The sequence below is a fragment of the Episyrphus balteatus genome, chromosome X (assembly GCF_945859705.1).
Source record: "Episyrphus balteatus chromosome X, idEpiBalt1.1, whole genome shotgun sequence".
NCBI classification, from domain to species: Eukaryota; Metazoa; Arthropoda; class Insecta; order Diptera; family Syrphidae; genus Episyrphus; species Episyrphus balteatus.
The window spans coordinates 2077753-2098753 of record NC_079138.1 but is presented as its reverse complement, the minus strand read 5'-3'; the positions used below and the strand labels follow the sequence as shown (position 1 = coordinate 2098753).

The window sequence follows — 21001 nt, the reverse complement described above, 5'->3', positions numbered from 1 at the left end:
TTGTATTTCTGTTGTCTCTGATCTACAAAGTACCACTCCCACGTTCTAACTGCATAATTTCAATGTGCGTCAGTGGGATGGACCTTATGTCCTAATTTACTATTAATGTCTTAGGCTAAAATTACTAATTGCATGTTGGGTCAAACGTAGGCTTAATTTACAAAATCTTTCCAATAGAAGCTAGCAGATTACATACAAATGTGTATTGTGAGTGTGATCTGCGAGGAGAGAATATCTCAATCACTGAATTTGGGGGATATCTAATCGCAGAATTTATATATAAAAAAAATTGTAATGCATAAAAAAGTCATTTAAATAGAAAAAATATAGGTAAATTAGTTGCAAAATTTTAGTTCAAAACAAATTTGGGAATTTAGTTTGCAATAAATCATAATGTAGGGTTGCCATGCGTCCGGGTTTTCCCGGACATGTACTCTTTTTTGGCTGTATGGGGGACGTCCGGGATAGTTTCTATCAATTGTCCGGGATTGTACTCTTTTGAAGCCTTTAAAAATCTCATTTTTTGTATGCTACTCTTAATTCATTCCTTATTCAAAAAACGAATCGAGTTCATTAAAAGCGAGGCGTTTTTATTTTGGTCTATTATCTCCTCAATTCTTTTTTGTGTTCTGTTCCAATATAATCAAAACTCAAAAATGTGCGTATGAGGTACTGGTTAGTGAATTCTCTGACCAACAAAACATTATTTTAATGATTAATTTAAATTTTATTATCTATTACAGTAGGTACCTTATTGTTAGACTCAAGTAGCAAAATTTTAAACGTTTAAGAAAAATATAAGGCCGCTTAAGTAAGTTGCTAAGTCAAAAAGACCATTTCTTATCTTAAATAGTAACTAACTAAAAATTCTATTAGCATTTAACTAAGGGCCAATTTTTCAATAGTCAGTTAAACAGTCATTTAGAAAAATAGAGAAAAAATCAATTTTTCAACAAGCAGATATAGCTTATTCCTTAGAATAAAACTATCTGCTTCTTTCAGAGACGAATAAAAATTATTCTAAGGAATAAACTCAACAAAAATATTGTGTCAGTTGTCAAAGCTATTTTGAAAGAATTTTGAAAAAAATACAGTGGAACACAAGAAAACAAAAACAATCATGAATAAAAATGACGTTTAATTTTAAATATTTTTGAATTTGACAATTTTTTTTTTTGTTAAGCCTGAACTACATAGAAACACAAAGTGAAAAAAAGTAAAAAAAAGTTTCTTATTTTTCAAATAATTTAAATTTTTAAATGTCACATCAATGAATTTGTTTTTGTTTTTTTGTACTTTTGTTTACTTTTTAAACTTTTTTTCACTTTGTGTTTCGATGTAGTTCTAGCTTTATTCTGTAGAATAAATTATTCTTGATTGAAAAATTGATTGTTTTTATCTGATTGTTTATGAGCCAAATAACTTTATTCGTCGAACAGTTAACTGACTGTTTATTAGAAGATTGAAAAATTGGCTCTTAATCGTTTAAAATTTTGAGCAATTGGATTTTAATGGAATTTAAAATTTTTTTTTTTTACTGTAACTATGTACATTCCAACTTTTGTAATATTAGCTAGAATTTTTACTTTTATTTTTTTTTTTTTTTTGTGAAAAAACTAAGAAAAAAATGCTACGGGAACAAGGGTTAAAGATGTGATTTTTAGTTAAATTTTGAAAAGATTGTTCCGCTTTTTTTTGTAATGAATACCTCATCGTAATTTTTTTAAAAGTGATTTCCGGAGTTCCTGAGGTCAAAATACGTAAGAAAAAAATAGTGGAATTGAGTGTCCATTTTGGATGTAAACCAGTGTTATTTTTTATTTTTTGTTGCAATAATCAAAATTTGAAAATTAATGCATTAGCGATTGCATTATTAGTACTATGACCAACAAAAAAATTAATATCTGTATAAAAGTTAATATTTAGTTCAAAAAATGCAGGTTTGTGGGGTGTTCTCAATTTTTGCAAAAAAGTGGGTCCCGGAAGTCCGTCTGTCAGTCTGTCTGTCTATATACGAAGCTCCACCCTAAACGGATGGACCGATTAATGACAAACTTGGTATTTAGCGTTATTTGGCGACTCCCCAGAGGGGTTTTTGGAATTAATTTTTTTGGACCAAAAATAACGGTACTTGTCATATACCGATTTTAGTAAAGTTGAAATTTCTCAAAAACGGCTCCAACGATTTTGTTTAAAAAATTCAAATGTAAGTTTTAAGACAAGGTCTACCTTTTAATGAAATTTTTTTTTTGAAAATCATTATTAACGGTACCTGCCATAGAATCGTTTTTTTAAAATCCGATTTGCTCCGAAACCGCTTATTCGATTTCAACGAAACTTTTTGTGAAGAAGCATTTATATAATTATTTATAAAAAATTAGTTTTTTTAAAAAACGGCTCTAACGATTTTGAAAATTTTTTTTCTAAAAATGCACCTAAACATATCAAATAAAACTGCATACTTTTTTCGGAGGGCAATTTGATTTTAGATTTTGTTTTATTAAAAAAAAAAAAAAAAATTCGTTGATTATTAAGAATTATTTTTACCAGATTTATATGAATTGTATGGCTTGTTTTTTGTATTTTTGAGATTGGTCAACCTCTTATTATATCAGATAGGTCAAGAACTATTTTTAAGACCCTTCTATTAATCAATTGCACCCGAAAAAAAAAACTTTATCCCACAAAAAAGACAAAACATAATCATTTTTCTAAACATCTACATTGTTAACCTTCAAAAATAAAGGATTATTAAAAATACATAAATGTAATCGTTTGTTGTTGTTTACAGCAAAAAATATTAACTAAGTAAATTACTGAGTAACAAGCCTTTGAATACTTTGCACAGTTTTTCTTTATTCAAGAGAATTTCACGCAACTTTTAAAAATTTGACAGATTTCATATTTTTGTCCCAAAAAAAAAACACAATCAGAGAATCGTATCATCAAAAATCTTTTCAAATTTAAAAATCTTTACTCCACCATCAACAAACCAATGGCAGAAGCCATCACAAAAAAACATAAAATGCCTACAGAAAAATAAAAGCTAAACAAAAGTGTTTTATGTATAACCTTTATTGTTTATAAATAAAATATGAGCTTTATTCTTCTTAAAAACTATTTCTTTATAAAATAACTCTGCATCAAGTGTAAGAGTCGTCCAAAAGAGGTGGTAGGTTGTGTAGATTGCAATTGAATACAATGAGGACGCCCGATCTTCTTTGTGGCGATGGCGGTTCCTTGATGAAAGGGCAGGTAGACTAATCTTGGTGCTTTGTTGCTGCTATTGGTTTGCAAAATATGAGCTGCAGGAGGTTAATTCTTTCTTTTCGAGATTATAATTGCTTTTTTTCTGATGGTGTTGTTGTTAAGACGTGTGTGGTTGGGCTGCATCATTGAAATATTTAATTTGATTTTGACCTGGTGGAGCTGTCCAGTAAATAAATTGCATGTGTCAATTATATTTATCGAAGCAGGGTTACTGCTTTGCTTGTTGATTAACTTAGTTGCTGTTGGTGCTCCCTCCCCTTCTTGGAAGCTGCAACTGCAATTGATTTGACCTATTTAAATTTTTTTTTTGTTCGGTGTTGTATCAATTACAATTTACTTATATTCCATTTAACTATGAATTAAGGTATAAATAAAAGAAAAGTATCTTATTCTATTGGAAATTTGCTACTTTAAAAAAGTCTTTTAGCCACACAATATCTTTTATTCTTTTATGATATGATTGATAAAAGATATCATTACAGACTTGGTCAGGCCAAATACCAACAAATGAGATTCGTAAAATATTTTTTGATAGGTCAAACTTTTGCCAGTAATAGTAATAGTTTTTATTGCAGCTTTTGGCATGTCTTTACCAAATATGAAAGTGAGCTGAGCTGTGATGGGTGGGCGGTTGCATTCAAGGCCGTACGCAAGGGGGGGGGGGGGGCGGGGGGGGAAAGTTGCCCCCCCTAGAAACTTTTGATAGATTAAAAAAAAATTAACTTAATAATGATTTAATTATGTAAGATTTTTAGCCTTTTTACTTGTGATATTGGTACTATAGCAGGGCAAGCTTAGGATGGGTTAGGGTCAAAATTCTGCCGGGATCGAAATCTTTTGTCAAATTTCTGCTTTTTGAAATTCTGTTTTTCAAAATTCTGCTTTTCAAAAAATTAAACAAGGGCTTGGTAAATGTTAAAAATTGTAAGCCAGAATTTTGACCCGCTTAGGATACCTACATAAGAAAATCGAGTCCGAATAACAATCACACATGACATAACGCCTTTTGTATGTCAGGATCGTTGATTTCAATGAATATTTTTGTTCAAAACGTTATTAGTAACCAAATAAATTCCTAACTTTTAATTTTGGATTTTTGAAAAATTAATTTTATCAAAACGGGTTAATCAATGTTCTTGAAATCTTAATATGATTTATATCGGGGGTTAAAAAAGTATTGAGTGCTTCTGTCACCTGAATCAATTACATATATGTATTTAAAGATTTTGCTTAGGCTTGCAGTTTGGCTCACAAGATAAATTAATTAAAACTTATTGGTCCAAATAAAGCCTTCTATTTGGTTACCTTATGACTAAGTTATATGCAACTGTTAGTTACAAGCCAGAATTTTGAATGCATCACATTCGTGTTTTTGGCCAAACTTAGTGAAAATAAACTTTTCATTCATGCCATTAACTCCTCCTTGATGGCTGTGTATTCTAAATTTTGGTAAATCATAGATCGATCACCTAAAAGGTAATCCAATCAACCAATAAACTCGAAATTAAAAAATTTGCACACTCATACTTCTGGCCCTTAGGGGTTGGTATTTAAGTTCTAATTAAAAAAATATATGGTCCCAAATCATACTCAAGACTAAAGTTTGACCCATGCAATAAATTTATTTTAACGGTAAGAAATCTCAAGATTTTGTTTGTTCATACTCAACCGAATAGTTAAATAATTACTAATGTAGAACGTTTTATTATTTTTAATTATTTTAGGCGGGGCGATAATGCCGGCACCACCAACAACAACAACAACCATATTGAATCACACCAAAACAACAATAATATTAATGATGTAAAGTCGCCTGGAAATGCATTACAACGTTCTGCAACACTTCCCGCTAATCCAAGACGATTAGGTGTCCGTAACCGTGTCACTTTTCGTGTGGGTTCGCCGGGACAAGCTGGACCAATTGAAAGAAATATCAATAACAACCAACATCATAATTACAATAACAACGATAATTGTAATATCCAACAACAAAATCACCAAAACAATAATTTTCTAAACACAAAAATGACTTCAGAAGATCTATTGCAACCAGGTCATGTGGTTAAAGAGCGATGGAAGGTATTTAATATTTGTTGCTCAAGTATTTTCATTTTTTGTTTTTCTTTTTTGTTAAATCTTCTTACTCATTAACTAATTTATTTAGTTACAGTTTTTTTTTTTTTATATAAAATATAAGTTTTAAAGCATTTCATTTATATTGATAGGTTGTTCGAAAGATTGGAGGCGGTGGCTTTGGTGAGATTTATGAAGGCCAAGATTTAATTACCCGTGAACAAGTGGCCTTAAAAGTTGAATCAGCGCGACAACCAAAACAAGTTCTCAAAATGGAAGTTGCTGTGTTGAAAAAACTCCAAGGCAAAGAACATGTTTGCAGATTTATCGGTTGTGGTCGAAATGACCGATTCAATTATGTTGTAATGCAACTTCAGGGTAAGAATTTGGCCGAATTGCGGCGTGCTCAACCTAGAGGAGCATTTTCTTTGAGTACTACGCTCCGTCTAGGATTACAAATTCTCAAAGCTATTGAGTCCATACATTCGGTTGGGTTTTTACATCGTGACATCAAACCGGTAAGCATTTTGCCTTGTTCAAATCTGTAGATGAACTAAATTCTTTTAATTTTGTTTTTTTTTTTAGAGCAACTTTTCGATTGGTCGATTGCCATACAATTGCCGACGCGTTTATATGTTGGATTTTGGTCTGGCACGTCAATACACTACGGGCACCGGAGAAGTACGATGTCCCCGAGCAGCTGCTGGCTTTCGTGGAACTGTACGCTATGCCTCAATAAATGCTCATCGAAATCGTGAAATGGGTCGTCATGATGATCTCTGGTCACTTTTTTATATGCTAGTCGAATTTGTCAATGGCCAATTGCCATGGCGAAAAATCAAAGATAAGGAACAAGTTGGTCTAACCAAAGAAAAATACGATCATCGTGCTTTACTCAAACATCTTCCATCCGATTTAAAGCAATTTCTCGAACACATACAATCGTTGACTTATGCTGATCGACCGGATTATAATGTAAGTTCTTGTACCTTTCCAATTTTCCAACTCCTGATTGTTTTTTTTTTTTTTTTTTGCAGATGTTGATCTCACTATTTGAGCGCTGTATGAAAAGACGTGGCGTTAAAGATTCCGATCCATATGACTGGGAAAAAACTGATGTAGTGGGGACTGGTGGTGCAACATCTACTTCTCAAGTCAATAACGTTCTAGTTCAGACCAAAAATGAATATGTGCATGGAAATGTAACACAAATGACGGTAGCTGCTTCAAATGCTAGCGGAACTGAATATGTAAGCTAAATTTAAACCAAGAAATCTATGTTTTAAACTGTAAAAAAAAATCTTTTATAACAGATACGAAGAAGAAATGAAGTTGACACTGCGCATTTAGCATCAACTGAGCCCGCCAATCATCTTAAAGATAAGGTAAATATATTAAAATTCTGAAAATTAGAGTTTTGAAATTTCTTGAAGTTAAAGCGTTGTCTTGATAAAAATGGATATAACAAACAACAAATCACTATATCGAAGATTATTAAAAATAGAGTTTTCAATCCCGAAAATGTTGTCTCTGAAGTTAATCGCGGAAGATTTTCGAAAATATTGTTCAACAATATGCACTCTCTCATATTCGATATTGATTTCTTCCTTTAGGTTGATAAAAATTGTAATGCCACAACATCACCGCATAATGAAATTATTCAAAATGCTGGCGGCTTAAATCAGAATAATAGTTGCCAGCAACAAAATATTCAGCAACAACAGCTCCAACAACATCAAGTAAACTCGAAAACTCCTAATGTTGTTGGTGTGAATACAGCGGCTTCTGCAGCAGTAGGAATAATTTCAAATGATCCAATGGCTCAGCATATAGCTACGGCATCATCGACAGGTCTTCTAAAATCAACTAATCTTACAGCCGGAATACCAAATGTTTCCTCAAATCCAGTGTTGCTGCAACAAAAACAACACCAACAGCAGCAGCAGCAACTTTTAACAAATACTCACATTCATCAACAACAACAACAAACACAAAATAATTCTGCTTCTTTGCCGCCAATGGTACGTGCTTCAACACAATCCAATTATTTAGCGGATTTTTTATTTTCTTTTCGTTTCAGTTCCATCAGGGCGTTCCAATTGAATCATTAATCGATTCGCCTGCTAATAAATCATCAAAATTCCAAGGTCTAACTTCCATGGTTGGCATACCACCCACAGATCTTCAGCACAATTTCACGCCACCAACTGGAAATGGTAGTGGTGGTGGTGGCTCATTAACTGGTGATATTCTTCCAAAGAAAATATATTCTGGAACTACAGTAAATGACGGAGGTGGAACTGCAACAACAGCAAATCCCAACGGAATCAGTAGTCCTGCCAAAGCACGCCGATCCACATCGCAAATTGATCAAACTGAAACTGAAACTCATGCGAACGATAATGTGACCACAGCTGGTGGTCATAAGTCCCAGGATAAGTCAACTTATGGGCGATTGCGCGTTCTCACAGCCCCACCTAGTTGTGTGCATGAATTGATAGCTTCTGAGACAGGTTCTCCAAGAGAAAACGAAGCTTTTCCATTCTCTCTTGATGCCAATAAAAGTTCTGCCGATTATGTGCGTAATAATCGAAATCATCAAAGTGCTGGTGAATCCGCGGCTGTGAGTGGTCGCCTAGTTGGTGGAGGTGGTTCAAGTGGTGGTGGAGGTGGAGGTGGTTCGGCGAATGCTAGCAGTGCTGGCGGTTGTGGTTCAGGTCGCCGTTCTAATCTCAGACCATCTCCTGGTACAGGAACTGGTTCAACTCAAAGACTAAGTGGTGGCACAACTCGAGATCACTCGGTCACACAATTTGCTTTGATCGACGATGAAAATGTCTCCGCATTGCAACAAATGACTAAAGGTGGTGGTGCTTTGACTCTAGCTTCTCAGTGGAAGAGTCAATTTGATGATTCTGAAGAAACCACTGACAATGAATGGAAACAAGAGCCACAGGTAAGAATATATTGAGCAAATGTCTAATATAAGTATAAAATTGTAAAAAGAGTGAATAATTGTGTGTTTTGTCCCTCTTCACACTGCACAAAAAAAAATCTGTTCCTCTTTTCTTCTTGATATGTAAATTCTTCGCCCTCGCTTTTGTTTGTCTTCCTTTTTTTTTTTCTTTATTTTTGTATGTTTTTTTCTTACAGAGCCCTGATCACCGAGGTAAAAGTCATTTAGTCTCACAATCACAACCAAACTTAGTCAGTAAGCAACCGACCTCGCGTAAACGTGACGCTAAACGGAAAAAGTATGTTTTCAAATTTTAATTATTTTTTTTTTATTAAAATAGTTTTTTTTTTTTTTAATTATATTTTCATTCCTTTTGTGAGGAGTTGCTTTTGATTTTGAATCAAAATAGAGTTAAAAACAAAAATAACAGATAATTGAACTCCTCAAGACTTTAACTATAATTATTTTAACAATCTGACTGATATATGAATTTCATAACGCGATATTTTACATTCAAAAAAATTATTCTATCTCAGGTGCAATCTTAATATAGCCGGTATTGAAAACTATACAAATTTACAAGAATCACTACCTCATTGTTGGTCAGAGCCAGCGTTGGGTAATATCTTACGCAGGGATCTTGAACCGCCAGTGATACAACAGGCCGCATTCGATTATACAGTAAGAAATATTTATTAATTTTGTTTTATTTAAAAAAGAAATCAATTATGTTTTGCTTTCTATATTGAAATGAAAAAACAAAAAAAAACTCTGCCTAGCGAAATGGTTGAAATGAGGTGTAAGTCTTTATAACTTATTGTTGAGGAAAAGTTTTAATTTACTTGAAAAACTTTGGATCACTAGAGACGAAAATTTAGGAACCAAATGGACATAAATCTAAAAAATGCTTTTTTTATTTTATGAATAATAAAAGATGATAGAAGCAATTATTACTAAAAAATTTTAACAAAATCCCATACGATCGAAGATCTCAAATATTTCGCATGTGTGTAAAAGTACACAATCCTCAAAAATCCTGATTTGGTACGCAATATTTTTTTTTTGTTACACAACTACTTGTACTAGCGATTCTTTTTTTTTTTAATTGAATGAAGTGTGATGTACGATTTGCCAATTGTGTAAGTATCAGTTTGATTCATATGTAGACATATGAATAGTCGATCAATAAATAAGCACAATAAATAAGGTAGGTAGAAGTGGCGGTCATAAGCTAACCCACTTGATGACCCAATTAACGCAGAGTGCCACGTTTTAATATCAAAACTCATGAAACGTATCAGTAATAAATAAGAAGACTAGCCCTTCATGACTGCTATAGGAATGTAAACTCATGTGACTCATGAATGGCTGATCCTGATTCCTAGAAAAAGGGCAGAGAGTAACATGGCTCTGTATAGTGAAAAATGTTAGAACAAGATAACACTGAAAACAACCAACATATTTGTTTTCAAGAATGTGTTTCAACTTGAACTGATTAAAAAGCAAGTAAAAAAATATAAAAATAAAATAAATAAGGTCTGTTCTCAATAGATTTTTACATTTTTCTTTCAAAAAGTGCACAACAGGTTCCTTAAAAAAAAAACTTTCTAAGATATTAGTTTATATACATAATATTGGTTGAGACCCCAGTCTGACACTCAGTTTCTTTTGGCATTTTGCAATCTGTTTGTGATATAAATCTGATTATAAAAATCTTAATTTCCGAGAAAAACGATTTGTAATAATTTCCTTTTTGTCGACCCTAACAAAGAAATAAAATTTATTTTATTTTGAGATTCCAGGCTCGGTTTTACTATTATAACGATTTGTCACATCTTCTTCTTAAGTCTTCTTCTTAAGGTAATTTTATTTCATTTTTTCCACAAGTATACAGCCCTTCTTCATTCAATATGTCAATACCAGCTTCGAAGAGTTTTCGTCCGCATTTTGTTGTTTTAAAATTCTTTAAAGATAGGTTTTTAGTAGACTGCTGGTTGTTACCTCTGTTTATTAATTAAAATATAATGTGCTAGATGATTTTATTGTCCTCAAGATTTTTAATTTGATGTCACAAAAAAAAAAGACAGCAGAAACAAAAAAAAATTCTTTTAAATTTGAACTGAATAAACTGAAACCTTATTTCGTCCATTTTGTATTGGTTTTCCTCATTTAACCCCATAGTTTTAGTTTGCTTTAAAATAATCGTTTTCTCTTGACTTCATTACAAATTTAAGGGTCCAAGGGAAAAACAGCACATGGCCATCCATTCCATCTCATTCCGAGAGAAACGCAATTTAAAATTTTGTCTCTTTACAACTTTGTACTAAAATAAATCTTTTATTTATTTTGTTCAGTAAAGCTTTTATTTGTTTTCTAAAAGTAAGGATGTCATCAGCTAGAGCTCAGTAATTACTACAAGACCTCATCATTAGTTTATTTTTGATCTGAAGTGGACATGTGCCGTTTTTCCATTTGACCCTACAATTGTATAGTTGTACAAAAATATTGATACAAGCTAACGTAAGCACGCAAAAAACTCACATTTTTCCTACCCATGTATTCTCTTCGAGGTTTTGTTTTCCTTGTTTTTTTTTTTGCGTGGCTATGTTAGTGTGTTTCAATAAGTATGTGTTTCAATATCAACAAAAAATCTTTGTTATAAATGTAATAACATCTTTGTTTTTTCTAGCTTAGTTTTGTTAATGTTTTATGTCTTGCATGAAATGCTCTTAAAATTTCATTATCACTTAATATGAAAACAATGTTAAATTATATTAATTATTTTTACATTAGATTTATCGCATGGATATCACTCGAAATGTATGCGTTCGTGAAATTTGTTCAGATAAGGCAAATACAACAGATGCTAATGCAGTTATTTCTGCTGCAACAAAAGGTAACTAATTCTATTATATACATCAATATTGTTAATTAATAAGTAACTTGTTCAAAAAAAATTTAGAAAACAATACCAATAATAACAATAATGGCAATGGCGGTCGTTTATTAACATCGAAGCATCGTAACAGTTTACCAAATGTTGCATTTCCTGAATTTCAAGAACTTCAAATCGATGGCACATTGAATCTTCCAGTCAAAGGCAATGAGCAAGCCCCATTAATAGAAGGGGCTACTGGTACAGGTGCAGCAGCAACAGTTTTAGGTGGCGATAGTATAAAACTTTTATCGTCAGCAAATTTATTTCAATCAAATTGTGAGCTTAAATTTATTCCATGGAGAGTTGAGACAACAACAACACAAACTACAATAGCAACGCCTAATGCTCAACAACAACAACCTCTTCCCCCTCCTCTGCCTCATCCTCCTTCTGTCTGTCTTTCATCACAGCAGCAGCAACAGCAACAAGTTCAATGTGCCGCCGCCACATCAATATCAACTGGCGGTGTTAATAGTGCCGGCGAAGAAACAACTAACGACGACGGATGTGCTGTAAGTGGTCGCTTAGAAATCCGAGTGATTCCTCAAGGTAATTTATTTTGTTATCTACATAAGTGTACTTTGTTTGAACCCGTTTTTATTTTTATCTGTTCCTTTTACGAAATATTGTTCTTTAAACTCATTTATTACTAAAAAAATACCTAAGTACATGAAATTTAAAATGATGAGAAATATATTTTTTTTTTAATTTTGAAAACGAAATGGAGATATCGAAAAATAATTCGTGTACTCGTTATAAGAAATAACTCGCTTCCCGAAAAGAATCGAAAAATAATTCGTGTATTCGTAGTAAGAATTTACTCGCTGTTCCATGTATCACCCTTCCTTTGGTTTAGTTGAATTTTAACTATTGGTATGGGGTGTCTCCCTGAACCATCTTGAAATTTTAATAAATTTCATAATGTTCTTTAGTGGCAAGGACTAGACGTCATCTAGCTCGTCGAAGATGTATTCCCCGAGAGCTTTTTTTTGGGTTCTAGCTTTGATTTCCGTCTGGCTCTCTATAAAGATATCAATGTTCTTGTCATTCAATTCGCATGTGGAGATTTATTTTGCGGTTTCACAAACTGCAAAAACTTGGGCTTTCTGTTAAGCTGCATGTGCTTACCGGCATTTATCATCAAACCAGGGGTTATGTTGTGGTGGGCTAGTGAAACCCTGCACTTCGGTAGACCTGGCAATATCTTGCGATTGTTTTCTTTTCGTGGTATAAAAAAGTATACATATGTACGTGAATATTTAAGATTAATTCATAAAAATAACGGACTATTTATTTTTTAAGAACAATATTTCAATATTTAATCTGAATTTTTCAAAAGAGCCTTAACATAACTGCACTGCCTATTCATTTATTTTATTTATTTATTTTGTCAACAACAGAGAGTCCAAATCCTGATGAATCTGTGTATTATGATGCATTAGCAGCAACAACTGGTGTGACAGTAAATAATTCAATTTTCACCCAACAACAACATCCAATATCCACTGCAAATTTGAGTAAAACACCTTTAGCACAACAACCACAAGCCATACTAAAAAGTAACAATAGTCAGCGATCAATAGCAAATAGTAGCAAAAATATTAATTCTTCGAGCTTAGCTCATGTGATAGGCAGCGGCAGTTGTAGTGATTCTGCAGCACCACCCGCAACAGATGCACTTAAATTAAAAAAATATAATATTATACAAGCACCTTGTTGTAGTGATAAAAATGATACAACTACAGATAGTACAGTTGATGATGGAGAAGGGCATGAAGGTGGTGGTGGTGGTGGTGAAGCTGATGATCTCATAAAAACAGCATTGCAATTGAAAGGAAAAAAATCAAGAATATCATCGTCATCGTTTATTGATGATTCTACACAAATTGGTACTCCTGCTACTATTAATTCAGCACACACAACAACGACAACCATCACAGAAACAACAACAACAGCATCAACAGGTACAAAGGGTGATGCCTCATCATCAGTAGCAGCGCCAGTACCATTACCAGCAAACTGTTGTATTGGACTTGGTGCTAGTAAAATTCCAATTTTAAATCCCAATTTACGCTTATCTAAGTGTGCTTCATGGGCCGGCTGTGATGCTACCGCTGCAGCCAATTTATTTGCAAGTAATAATGTTGTTGTTGCACCAAGCGGAAGCAATAACAGTGGTCTTGTTGGTAGTGGTGAGGGTAATAATATAAGTGGTGGTAGTTTTCTAATTGGCTATCAAAATCCTGATTTTGCGGATATTAATCCAGGTTGGTGAGAAAGACTTTATTTTTTTTTTTTTTTAAAACACATAGCCACCATAATATACAAACAAAATCGTGTGTAATGTGTTCTTTGTGAAAATTTGATTTTTTTTTTATACTTTCCTCAATTTTGTTTTTGTTATATTTTTTTTTTTAAGAAACAGATGATATTAATGTATGAAATTTTTAAAGCTGAAAGTTCTAAAAGTGCACTCACGAAGAAAAATAAAACAAGAAGGTCATATTTTTCTTCTTTAAACCAAGAAAGAAATGTATTCTTTTTTTTTTTTGCTCATGAAACGAAAATGCTGCTGAGACTGGCAATTCTTGATAGAACTGTTTTTATGTATAAGTATGTATTTATTTAAAAAAGAAAACCTGCGGGTGGTCTTTTTAATCTTTCAAAATACAAATTATGAACATTCGTTGCACTTTCAATTAGGGATTAAAAATCTAAAACAGCAAAGTTAAGAAAGTTGCTTAAGAAAAAGTGAAGATTTCCAAAACAAATGTGGCAATTAATATTATGATAACAAAAATAATTCTTTTACCTCTATTGTTAAACAGAAGTAAAGTAATGATAACTTTTTTAACCGTATTTTCTCAAAAAATTCTAATATGAAATTCGTTCCCAAATACCTATAAGCTTATGTTTTTTTATCTTTCTTTAGAAAATCTTCTACATTTAAAACGATTTTGAATGTAAAATAAACTTGATGGAAATACTTCAAATCAGAAGAACAAAATCAAAGCAGATCTACTACAAGTGTAGTTATTCTTACAGTGGCTTTCACAAAAATGTTGTTCAAACTTTTTTTTCGAATTTTGTCAAATGTGTTGCAAGAACTATATAATTTTTAGTGAGGATTTGTTTATATTATAGGGTTTTAAACGTTTCATTTACTTTTATACACGGTCACGGCAGCAAAAAGTGATTACACAGAAACAAAGGTTTCTGGTGCCTGGCTCATTTTTAACGATTTATAAAAAATGCAATATTGTTTTGTATTGTTTTTTTTTCCACCGCAGAGGATTTTAATAAATTTTTCAGACTTTTGTGCAGTATTTGAACGAAAATTTGCTACTTAAATGTGCCCGAAAAGAGTAGTAAAATGTGCGACCAAAACTTTTCCAACCGCACTGTACAATGTTCATGTGTGTAGAAAAGCCATCTGTTAATCAAAATTGGAACTAATGTTTGGCTCAATGAAAATGATCCCGATAGAAATAGTTTCTGATTAACGTTTAAAATTGATTCAAATCTATACATGAATAATAAACCCAGAGTGAAACCAATCGATTACGACATTAACGTGTATAAACTCAAAAAGAGTCTCGAGTGCGGATTCAACGTCATACATTAACTTGAAAATTGGGATTTTACTTCGTTATTTATTTTTTTTTTTTTTTACCAAAAATACAATCATGAGCATACATAATTTCTTAAACCAAAAATTAAAAAAAAACACTCACTTTTACAGTTCTTTTATTTAATTTGTTTTATGCTTCCACTTTTTTCCAATTATTCCTTCAACAATATTATTCAATACATACAATTTTCAAAACTGTGTGAGATCACTTGAAAACCAAATGACGAACAAATATTAATAATACTCGTTCTTTTACCAATCCCAGTGCTTGCCCATTTTTTCCCTGTAAATAAAAAAGAAATATATTATTTCTGATATTTTCATATTTGTCATCTTGATTTTGTATTTATTTCTCTCTATCTCGCGTTGTAAGGTTTTTTTCTTTATTTTTATTTTCTTGAAAAAAAAGAAAAAAAAAACAAACATATTTTTGGAATATCTTCTTTTTTACTTTACATTCTTGCCTAATGAAACTTACTCTGGAAATGCAGGACTAAGAAGACGTCGCCAAACTGAAAAATATGTCACAGATCCATCTCAGTTAAATTTAAGATTTGCACGTCCTAGATCTCGAAATGCTAGCAGGTAAATAGATAATAATTTTTTTTTTCAATAATAATTTTCAAAAATTTTAACAATAAAATATAAATAAATCAAAAAAAAAAAAAAAAAACAATCAAACGACACAAAAGAACTCAAAGTATTCCAACACATCTCTTGGGTCAATTTGATGATCATTCATCCGATAATAGTGAAGAGAAATCGTTTAGTCAGCAACAGCAGCGAGGTTTACAACATCCAACAGCTTTTGCAGCAGCACCCGTTGAACAAAAGCAACAACAACGACATAACAAGTCTGAGCTTTTGATTGAGCCATCAGCAAATAATAAGATTTGTCCTCCATCCACAACACAGCTATTAATGAGTCGTAACGGCAATAGTTGTGATATTGATGCAACAACAACAACAACACCAACATCTATCCATCAACATCATCATCACTCATTTGTTGGTACTAATAGTAAATTTGAAAATAATCAAGAACCACTTGATGTTTATACTACATTGGCAAGAGATTTAAGCCTTGCTGCTGCCGAGGCAATACGTAATGATATTACACCACCTCCAGGTGCACCAAAACTTGAAAATACAGCTCGTTTAAGACGTTATAGACACAATTTAGATTAAAACTAATAAAAAATAAAACTAGAAGATTTGAATATTTACAACAAAAAACATAAAATGGCAAGTATTTTTATTGGTAAATTTTTAGAAAAAAAAAAAAACAAATAAGAAAAAAAAAAAAGAGACAACACACTTACGGTCATTGTTGGATCAAGCGAATTATTTATAGATAAATTGAGAATAAATGACAAGTTTATCCAAGTAGCACTAAGGCCAATAAAACTCTATTCAATAATACGAATGCAAAAAAATTCATGTTTCGCATTGCCCCTAAAATATACATATGTATTATGTTGAGTTTAAATATGTATGATTTGATTGTTTGGTCAAGATGATGGCAGGCCTAAAAACTATGAATTTATTTTCTTTTATTATGTAAGGAAATGGTATTCATAAGTCGTTGTTAATATCGCTGACCCAACAATCCAATTCCCCAACACCCTCAAAAGATCGCTCCTCATCTTTTTTTTCTCATAAACATACTTTTTATTGCTATAAATCTATTAATATAAATTTTCCTAATCTAATAAAAGTAAATATAAAAAAACAAAAATTAAAAAATTAAACTAAGACAAAATAGTTACTTCCCAAAAATTCTCGTTATATATATACAAATTAAAATACGACAAAAACAAAAATTCATTATCTGATTATAAAACAAAAAGAAAATGAAATGCAACAAATACAAGTTTTGCTAGGGTAGCTCATATATATACATAAATTATTTATGTCAAAAAAAAACATTTAAAAAAAAAGAAAAATAAATTTAAAAAATTGAGGCTTTTGCTGTGGTCCTTAGACATTTTAAGATTTTTGCCGGATTATTTAGTTGCATAAGTAAACAATATACATACTATAATCCGAAAATAATAATCTTAACCTGTCTAAATTAAACAATAAAAACTGAGTTTCACATAAAAAAAAAATTAATAATAATTAAAAATTAACTTAAAAAACAAACAAATTAAATCTGTATCTAATGCTCTCTTTCTCTCTCTTTTTCTGATAAGTTTCTAAAATTAAGCAATATTGCACTGAGAAAAAGATAAAAAAAGAGATGATATATTTAAGGCCTGTTTTAATATATATAGAATTATTAGTCGAAATGATGAAAAGAAAATAAGAATAATCAATGAATTGTATAAAAATCCAGCCCCAAAAAAAGGCAATTAAATTTGAAAAAAATTAAAAAATAAATTTTAAAAAAGAAAACAAAATATTTTAATATTTGTAGCATCAAAATGTTCATTCAAAAATTTGAAACGAATAGAGAGGCAATAAATTAACATGAGGTATATAATATATACCTCATGTTAATTTATTATGTTAACATATTATGTATGTACATAAATGCTATTTTGTCTCAAGGCTGCAATCAAACTGACTTTTTAGTCGAGCATAATTACAGCTCTCAAGAAATGATAACTGAAAAAAAAAACCTGAAATATGCAAACTGAATCTCAGTCAAACACTGTCATCAGCCACCCATGCTCAGTTTGATCTGGCAAATGCAATTATTATTTGCCTCTTTGACTTTATGAAAAAAATATAATATACATATGTAATTGTTTGTTTGTATAGCCTAATAAACAAATACACACAGCAATATGAGCAAGAAAATTGATTATAAGAATGTATGTCGATTTGACTGACAATAGAAGTCTTATTCTTCAAACATTTGCCAACATGTAAATATGTGCAGAAGGTCGTTTCTTAAGATATAAAGTCCTATTATGGTATCCGTTATTTCTTCATGGTGTCGGTTACATAAAGCTTACAAAAAACAAGATCACACGCAGTTAAACGCGTTAGTCTGATTTTGTGGCATCTCAACGCACATTTGATTCTTCGTTTTTGAGAAATCTCAACTTGAAAATTAAAAATTTTTTGAACAAATCGGAAAGTCTTTGCGACTTTGTTCACTATAGCCGTGTTTTAGTTGTAACTCAGTACTTAGCTAGCTCAGTAAAATTTTGCACGGCAAACAACAACCAATGGTTGCTTTACATAGAAAATGTTTGTCTAAACAATCGTTTGTTGTTCACAATATAAAATGTTTACTCAGCTAAGTACTGAGTTACCACAAAAACACGGCTTATCTAATCGGATTTGTAATTGTTTTGAGTTTCTTGATTACAAAGTTGTTTAACTTGGACTTAACAGGCTAATAAGTTAATAATAAAGGTACAATCTACCTTAGTAAAAAAAAATTGTTTTATGTATTCTCTTTTTATTTAATTCGCAGTTGTATGGCAATTGTCCTTTGTTTTTTACTATGCTTTAGGCAGGAATTGCATTAGTAAGTTTTAATTACTAAGTGAATTTACCTGCGTTACATTGGATTTCAGAATAAAAGAGATAAGTTACCCACGAAGGTGATATCTGAGATTTATGAAACAAATTGATATTGATGATATTTTTATTTTATCTTTGCAGTATTTCTGCAATATGCTTAAAGACTGTTGAAGATGGAAGACTTAAAACTAGAATTAATTTAAATTTTGCCCTTATTTATAAAACAAAACAAAATATTTCCCCATTTATACTTTGATCGATGTTAGCTATTTGAATAGTTGTTCACGCAATGCTCGAGTGTGTTTTCAGCTTGTTCGCTCTCTTTTTTTTTAATATGTAATATGTATATGTGTTGTATATAATGTATCCCAAGTGCAACCTTCAATCAATATTTGAAAGAAAATATTAGTAAGATTGTAATGTATTTTCATATGATTTCAGTGTCCACATAGAAAACATCATTTGATGATGCATTTAAGCTATTATTTTCTTAAGTTCTTAAGTTTTGTGTATAATTCGTACGCAGAACACCGATCGTGACTTACTTACTTAATCAAGGTGGCGCTCGGAGTCCCGGGTCGATCTCGGCCTGAACGGACAAGCCTTTCCAGCTAGCTCGGTCCTTATTCTCCAGTTGCGCACATCAAGTTGGTTGAGGTTTTTCTCTAATTGAGCGCGCCACCTAAGATGAGGTCATCCTCTTCCACGTTGTCCATCAGGGTTATATGTATATGAAAACTCACCGGGCTGGTGCGTCGGTGTTCATACGCTCCACATGACCCAGTCATTTTAACCCCTGAATTTACAGCTTTCTGACCAGGTCGATGTAAAGGCAATACAGCTTGTTGTTGTACCTTTTCCTCGATTCACCGCCGATGCATACTGGATCAAATATTACTCGAACACTCTTTCTCTCAAAGCAAAACAGAAGGTTTTCATCCGCTCTTGTTGATATTAATGCCTTCACTCCATACAGCAGGACTTGGATGTATAAGGTCTTGTAAAGGACCTCTTGGTTCCTTAAATTGTTGTGCCTCCCTTCTCGAATACAGCATATACTTTGTTTAATCACATGTTTTAGATCGTGACACCGACACAAAAAAATCAACAAATTTTGATATATATTGTGTGTTGTGTATGGGCTTCATTTTCGTTAAAAACTCTTCGAGTACTCTTATACACATACCTTTGTGCAATGTTTCTAAAGATGAACTATTGTTTTACCCATTTGAAGTGATGTTACTTCTACGCACCTCCTCTGTTATAGGGACAACATTACATTTGTTTTTATCATGAATTCCATCCGTATCATAGATTTGGTACGACAAAGACAAGTGATAGGTTTTTTTCTGTGTGTTCTAACAAAACTACGATACTAATAGAATTTATGATAACGCCGAATGTTTAGTTCGCAAAAAAGACTTAACCTTTCGAAGACTGTGGCCCATTCACTGCCACTAATGCCTTCCCCTATGTGCTCCTTATAAATTGGAGACATGAATAGATCTTAAATTGTAACGAACGTTAAAATACATTTAAGAAAATCTTTGCGAAAAAGAGTGGATAATATTTTCCACTTTAAACATATATAAACAGCATTAAATTAAAATAGAAAACTAATGCCATACAATTTGGAGAAAGATTTTTTTAAAGAATATTATGTTATTGTTTTTTATTATTATTATTTTATAGATGAACGAACCTATAAGCTTAGATGAATAAATTAGTAAATAATAAATTTATTTTATAAACAAATTAAACTCAAATATTAATGTGCAAAGATCAGAAAGAAAAAAAAAAACCGAATAAAATATATACATAAATTGTACCTAAAATAAGTTGCTAATAATAACTTATTAAAACATTTAAATTATCAATTTAGTTAGAATGTCTATTTATATTTATTTATACAAAAAAAAAAAAAAATTAAAGAAGCAATTTAATTAGATTTGGATTTTCTTGTGATAATGTTTAGTGGATATAAAAATGGATAACTGTATGAAAAAAAGGAAATACAAGAAATTTGGAGTGAAATTATAAGAAAAAAATAAACAAATTTGAAATAAAAATTAACACACAATATGAGAATAATTGAAGCGTTTAGAATGAAAAGGGGTTACGTTAAACTATTTGATATATTTATGTTTTTTATTTTTTTTTTTTTTGTTAGCTTATAAATGCGAATCCAGTGAAAGCCTATAATGTTAAGATTTACTATATCGAGTTTTAAACGAAGGAACTGAACCTATAGTTTCAATTATAATTTATTGTTAATTTGAAACATTTTTTGAATTAAACAAAAAATGTGTCACTTAACACCTCGCTTTCAGCGCTTCAATTTAAAAGACAAACCAAGCAAACAAAAATCATTTAAAGACAGCTGGATGATAATCAAGTTTTTAATTTAATCGAATCTCACTTTACCCTGCAATACACACACACACACACCTTTAATTATTATTATTATTAAGTGAAATATTAAATAATTATAGAATCATTTATAGAAAAAAAAAATAATAATATGAAAGAAAAAAATGTTATATATGTACATAGTGTTTTCTGCTTAGAATTCTAATAAAATAAATTATTGTACTTCCTTAAAAAAAAAGAATTAAAAATATGAAACGAACCTAATAACCAAAGGCAAAAAAAA

At 31.3% G+C, this 21001-nt stretch overlaps 1 protein-coding gene and 1 long non-coding RNA gene across 11 annotated transcripts in view; one reads left to right on the top strand and one right to left on the bottom strand.

Annotated features, from left to right (window-relative positions):
* Positions 1–20428, top strand: part of LOC129920496 (tau-tubulin kinase homolog Asator) — a 33083-nt gene extending 12655 nt beyond the window's left edge. For 4 of the 10 annotated variants that reach the window (XM_056001757.1, XM_056001756.1, XM_056001759.1 and 1 more), the window contains 14 exons: positions 4995–5349; positions 5496–5861; positions 5929–6318; positions 6381–6593; positions 6657–6728; positions 6957–7364; positions 7424–8299; positions 8497–8597; positions 8836–8980; positions 11093–11195; positions 11262–11786; positions 12638–13504; positions 15360–15453; positions 15561–20428. In XM_056001757.1, coding sequence (XP_055857732.1) covers positions 4995–5349; positions 5496–5861; positions 5929–6318; positions 6381–6593; positions 6657–6728; positions 6957–7364; positions 7424–8299; positions 8497–8597; positions 8836–8980; positions 11093–11195; positions 11262–11786; positions 12638–13504; positions 15360–15453; positions 15561–16056 — 5011 coding nt within the window. In that variant the 3' untranslated portion in view covers positions 16057–20428. The remainder of the gene's footprint in view (positions 1–4994; positions 5350–5495; positions 5862–5928; positions 6319–6380; positions 6594–6656; positions 6729–6956; positions 7365–7423; positions 8300–8496; positions 8598–8835; positions 8981–11092; positions 11196–11261; positions 11787–12637; positions 13505–15359; positions 15454–15560) is intronic. The other 6 variants (XR_008773260.1, XR_008773259.1, XR_008773257.1 and 3 more) reach the window with 6 other exon arrangements.
* On the bottom strand, positions 14855–15472 carry LOC129920497 (uncharacterized). The gene is made up of 2 exons (XR_008773261.1): positions 15347–15472; positions 14855–15151 (listed from the first exon to the last, which is right to left on the bottom strand). It is a non-coding gene; the product is annotated as an uncharacterized LOC129920497 (long non-coding RNA).
* Positions 20429–21001: the final 573 nt, after the last annotated feature.